The sequence below is a fragment of the Phyllobates terribilis genome, unplaced genomic scaffold (genome assembly GCF_046119375.1).
Source record: "Phyllobates terribilis strain yellow unplaced genomic scaffold, ASM4611937v1 Scaffold_9__5_contigs__length_417890890, whole genome shotgun sequence".
Lineage (NCBI taxonomy): Eukaryota > Metazoa > Chordata > Amphibia > Anura > Dendrobatidae > Phyllobates > Phyllobates terribilis.
Genome location: NW_027362769.1, coordinates 393,280,280 through 393,285,521, shown reverse-complemented (window position 1 = coordinate 393,285,521; position 5,242 = coordinate 393,280,280). Strand labels below are relative to the sequence as shown.

The following is a 5,242-nucleotide window of genomic DNA, read 5'->3' as shown; positions in this document are numbered from 1 at the left end:
AGGGGCCGGGGGCACAAAGTACGATGCAAGGGGCCGGGGGGCACAAAGTACGATGTAAGGGGCCGGGGAGGGGGGGGGGGGGGGCATAAAGGATCATTGCAGCACTGAGGATGTGACACAGCAGAAAAACGTACCAATCACATTGATGTGATATCTATTATCTTTCTCCTCTCTCTTTCTGCTTCTCTCTCTCTCTTACTTTTTCTCTTTAGCCCCGGCCCCACTATCAGTATTTTTTCTCAGGAGTGGGTGATAAATACAGAATTGGTGACTTGTTTCTATTCTACCTTTTCTCTGATTGTTCCTCATCTGGTTTTGGCTCCTACTCCTGAGAAAAATACTGACCGGATACTGACAGTGGGGCTGTGGCCTTTCTCTCTCTCCTTCTCTCTCTCTCTCCCTCTTTCTCCTCCTTTCTCTCTCTCTCTTTCTCTCATCCTCTCTCCCTCTCTTTCATTCTCTCTCCCTCTCTTTCTCTCTCTTCCTCTTCTCTCTCTCCTTCTCTCTCTCTCCCTCTCTCTCTCTCCCTCTCTCTCTCCCTTCTCTCGCTTCTCTTTCTCTCTCCTCCTCTTCTCTCTCCTCTCTTTCTCTCTCTCTCTCCTTTTCTCTCTCCTCCTCTTCTCTCTCTCCCTCTCTCTCCTTCTCTCTCCCCTTCTTTCGCTCCTTCTCTCTCCTCCTCTCTCCTTTTCTCTTTCCTCCTCTCTCCCTCTTTCTCTCTCCTCTTCTCTCTCTCCTCCTCTCTCCCTCTCTCTCTCCTCCTCTCTCTTTCCCTCTTTCTCTCTCCTCCTCTCTCCCTCTCTTTCTCTCTCTCTCTCTCCTTCTCTCTCCTCCTCTCTCCTTTTCTCTTTCCTCCTCTTTCTCTCTCCTCCTCTCTCTCTCTCCTTTCTCTCTCTCCTCCTCTCTCCCTCCTCTCTCTCCTTCTCTCTCTCCTCCTCTCTCCCCCTCTTCTCTCTCCTCCTCTTCTCTCGCTCCTTCTCTCTCCTCCTCTCTCCTTTTCTCTTTCCTCCTCTTTCTCTCTCCTCCTCTCTCCCTCTCTCTCCTTTTCTCTCTCCTCCTCTTCTCTCTCCCTCTCTCCCCTTCTCTCGCTTCTTCTCTCTCCTCCTCTCTCCTTTTCTCTTTCCTCCTCTTTCTCTCTCCCTCCCTCTCTCTCTCCTTTTCTCTTTCTCTCTCCCTCTCTCTCTCCCCCTCTCTCTCTCCCTCTCTCTTTCTCTCTCTCCTCCTCTCTCCTTTTCTCTTTCCTCCTCTTTCTCTCCTCCTCTCTCCTTCTCTCGCTCCTTCTCTCTCCCCCTCTCTCTCTCTCCTTTTCTCTTTCCTCCTCTTTCTCTCTCCCTCTCTCTCCCCCTCTCTCTCTCCTTTTCTCTTTCCTCCTCTTTCTCTCTCCTCCTCTTCTCTCTCTCTCCTCCTCTCTCTCCCTCTTTCTCTCTCTCCTCCTCTCTCCCTCTCTTTCTCTCTCTCTCTCCTTCTCTCTCCTCCTCTCTCCTTTTCTCTTTCCTCCTCTTTCTCTCTCCTCCTCTCTCTCTCCTTTCTCTCTCCTTCTCTCTCTCCTCCTCTCTCCCTCTCTCTCTCCTTTCTCTCTCCTTCTCTCTCTCCTCCTCTCTCCCTCTCTCTCTTCTCCTCTTCTCTCTCTCCTCCTCTTCTCTCTCTCCTCCTCTCTCCTTTTCTCTTTCTCTCTCCTCCTCTCTCCTTTTCTCTCTCCTCTTCTCTCTCTCCTCTCTCTCCCCTTCTCTCTCCTCCTCTCTCCTTTTCTCTTCCTTCCTCTTTCTCTCTCTCTCTCTCCTTTTCTCTTTCTCTCTCCCTCTCTCTCTCCCCCTCTCTCTCTCCCTCTCTCCTCCTCTCTCCTTTTCTCTTTCCTCCTCTTTCTCTCTCTTTCTCTCTCCCCCTCTCTCTCTCCCTCTCTTTCTCTCTCTCCTCCTCTCTCCTTTTCTCTTTCCTCCTCTTTCTCTCTCCTCCTCTCTCCTTTCTCTCTCCTTCTCTCTCCCTCTCTCTCTCTCCTCCTCTCTCCCTCTCTCTCTTTCTCTCTCTCTCCTTTTCTCTCTCCTCCTCTTCTCTCTCCTTCTCTCGCTCCTTCTCTCTCCTTTTCTCTTTCCTCCTCTTTCTCTCCTCCTCTCTCCTTTCTCTCTCCTCCTCTCTCCCTCCCCCTCTCTCTCTCTCTCCTCCTCTCTCCCTCCCTCTTTCTCTCCTCCTCTCTCCCTCTTTCTCTCTCTCCTCTTCTCTCGCTCCTTCTCTCTCCTCCTCTCTCCTTTTCTCTCTCCTCCTCTTTCTCTCTCCTTTCTCTCTCCTCCTCTCTCCCTCTCCTCCTCTCTCCCTCCTTTCTCTCTCCTTCTCTCTCTCCTCCTCTCTCCCTCTCTCTCCTTCTCTCTCTCCTCCTCTTCTCTCTCCCCTTCTCTCGCTCCTTCTCTCTCCTCCTCTCTCCTTTTCTCTTTCCTCCTCTTCTCTCTCCTCTCTCTCTCTCCTTTCTCTCTCCTCCTCTCTCCCTCTCTCTCTTCTTTCTCTCTCCTTCTCTCTCTCCTCCTCTCTCCCTCTCTCTCTTCTCCTCTTCTCTCTCTCCTCCTCTTCTCTCGCTCCTTCTCTCTCCTCCTCTCTCCTTTTCTCTCCTTTTCTCTTTCCTCCTCTTTCTCTCTCCTCCTCTCTCCTTTTCTCTCTCCTCCTCTTCTCTCTCTCCTCCTCTTCTCTCTCTCCTCTCTCTCCCCTTCTCTCTCCTCCTCTCTCCTTTTCTCTTCCCTCCTCTTTCTCTCTCCCTCTCTCTCTCCTTTTCTCTTTCTCTCTCCCTCTCTCTCTCCCCCTCTCTCTCTCCCTCTCTCCTCCTCTCTCCTTTTCTCTTTCCTCCTCTTTCTCTCTTTCTCTCTCCTCTCTCCCCCTCTCTCTCTCCCTCTCTTTCTCTCTCTCCTCCTCTCTCCTTTTCTCTTTCCTCCTCTTTCTCTCTCCCCCTCTCTCTCTCCTTCTCTCTCTCCTCCTCTCTCCCTCTCTCTCTCCTTCTCTCTCTCCTCCTCTCTCCCTCTCTCTCTCCTCCTCTTCTCTCTCTCCTCCTCTTCTCTCGCTCCTTCTCTCTCCTCCTCTCTCCTTTTCTCTTTCCTCCTCTTTCTCTCTCCTCCTCTCTCCCTCTCTCTCCTTTTCTCTCTCCTCCTCTTCTCTCTCTCCTCTCTCTCCCCTTCTCTCGCTCCTCTCTCCTTTTCTCTTTCCTCCTCTTTCTCTCTCTTTCTCTCTCCCTCTCTCTCTCTCTCCCTCCTCTCTCTCTCCCTCTCTCTCCCCCTCTCTCTCTCCCTCTCTCTTTCTCTCTCTCCTCCTCTCTCCTTTTCTCTTTCCTCCTCTTTCTCTCTCCTCCTCTTCTCTCTCCTCCTCTCTCCTTCTCTCGCTCCTTCTCTCTCCCTCTCTCTCTCTCTCTCCCCCTCTCTCCCCCTCTCTCTCTCTCCTCTCTCCTTCTCTCTCTCCTTTCTCTCCTTCTCTCTCTCCTTTTCTCTTTCCTCCTCTTTCTCTCTCCCTCTCTCTCCCCCTCTCTCTCTCTCCTTTTCTCTTTCCTCCTCTTTCTCTCTCCTCCTCTTCTCTCTCTCTCCTCCTCTCTCTCTCCTCCTCTCCCTCTCTTTCTCTCTCTCTCTCCTTCTCTCTCCTCCTCTCTCCTTTTCTCTTTCCTCCTCTTTCTCTCTCCTCCTCTCTCTCTCTCTCCTTTCTCTCTCCTTCTCTCTCTCCTCCTCTCTCCCTCTCTCTCCTCTCTCCTCCTCTCTCCCTCTCTCTCTTCTCCTCTTCTCTCTCTCCTCCTCTTCTCTCGCTCCTTCTCTCTCCTCCTCTCTCCTTTTCTCTTTCCTCCTCTTTCTCTCTCCTCCTCTCTCCTTTTCTCTCTCCTCCTCTTCTCTCTCTCCTCTCTCCCCTTCTCTCTCCTCCTCTCTCCTTTTCTCTTCCCTCCTCTTTCTCTCTCCCTCTCTCTCTCTCCCTCTCTCTCTCCTTTTCTCTTTCTCTCTCCCTCTCTCTCTCCCTCTCTCCTCCTCTCTCCTTTTCTCTTTCCTCCTCTTTCTCTCTCTTTCTCTCTCCCTCTCTCTTTCTCTCTCTCTCCCCCTCTCTCTCTCTCTCCCTCTCTCTCTCTCTCTCCTCCTCTCTCCTTTTCTCTTTCCTCCTCTTTCTCTCTCCTCCTCTCTCCTTTCTCTCTCCTTCTCTCTCCCTCTCTCTCCTCCTCTCTCCCTCTCTCTTTCTCTCTCTCCTCTTCTCTCTCTCCTTCTCTCGCTCCTTCTCTCTCCTCCTCTCTCCTTTTCTCTTTCCTCCTTTCTCTCTTCTCCTCTCTCCTTTCTCTCTCCTCCTCTCTCCTCCTCTCTCCCTTCCCCCCTCTCTCTCTCTCCTCCTCTCTCCCTCTCTCTCTCCCTCTTTCTCTCCTCTCTCCCTCTTTCTCTCTCTCCTCTTCTCTCGCTCCTTCTCTCTCCTCCTCTCTCCTTTTCTCTTTCCTCCTCTCTCCTTTTCTCTTTCCTCCTCTCTCCTTTTCTCTTTCCTCCTCTTTCTCTCTCCTTTCTCTCTCCTCCTCTCTCCCTCTCCTCCTCTCTCCCTCCTTTCTCTCTCTCCTCCTCTCTCCTTCTCTCTCTCCTCCTCTCTCTCCTCCTCTTCTCTCTCCCCTTCTCTCGCTCCTTCTCTCTCCTTTTCTCTTTCCTCCTCTTTCTCTCTCCTCTTTCTCTCTCCCTCTCTCTCTCCTCCTTTCTATCTCCTCCTCTCTCCCTCTCTCCTTCCCTCTCTCCGCTGTGTATTTGGTGATGTCTCCACATTTCCGCCTCCTTCCTCTTTGCACCATTCCTCGGTTTCTCCATCCTCGCGGTCACTTCCTCTCTGTTGCGGGTGATTAGATGCCATGTTAGTTGGTTGCCCGGTGCCCTGTATTGGCCACATGATGATGCCGTGTACCAGGTGCCACACTGATGGCGGGTGGCGTGGCAGTGCCTCTGAGCCGCCATCCTTTCCGTGGGGCAGGAAGCTGAGTATTCACCCTGCCTGTCCACAGCTGGAGTTTCGTCCTAGTGTTATCACAGCCTTTCCCACTGCTCCAGGGGTCCTTGCCAGAAGTGATGATGTGTCACATGACCGCTGCAGCCAATCACTGGTCCTAGTGGTGACTTTTGCATATAAGGCATGTGACCACTAGAGCCAGTGATTGGCTGCAGAGGTCAGGTGACTGATAGACGTGATGTCAGCACTGGCAGCTGCTTAGTGCCGCCCCTCTAATTCCCGGGGATAATGGGTTAATAACACTGTAGGCAGTGCTGCGCCGGCC

The 5,242-nt window shown here is 52.2% G+C and overlaps 1 protein-coding gene across 1 annotated transcript; it reads right to left on the bottom strand.

Moving 5' to 3' along the window:
• Nucleotides 1–1,154: 1,154 nt before the first annotated feature.
• Nucleotides 1,155–2,846, bottom strand: LOC141161426 (uncharacterized; the record flags this gene model as incomplete). The annotated part of the gene is made up of 1 exon (XM_073646235.1): nucleotides 1,155–2,846. A coding segment is annotated over one exon (1,692 nt), but the record flags the coding sequence as incomplete, so codon positions are not given.
• Nucleotides 2,847–5,242: the final 2,396 nt, after the last annotated feature.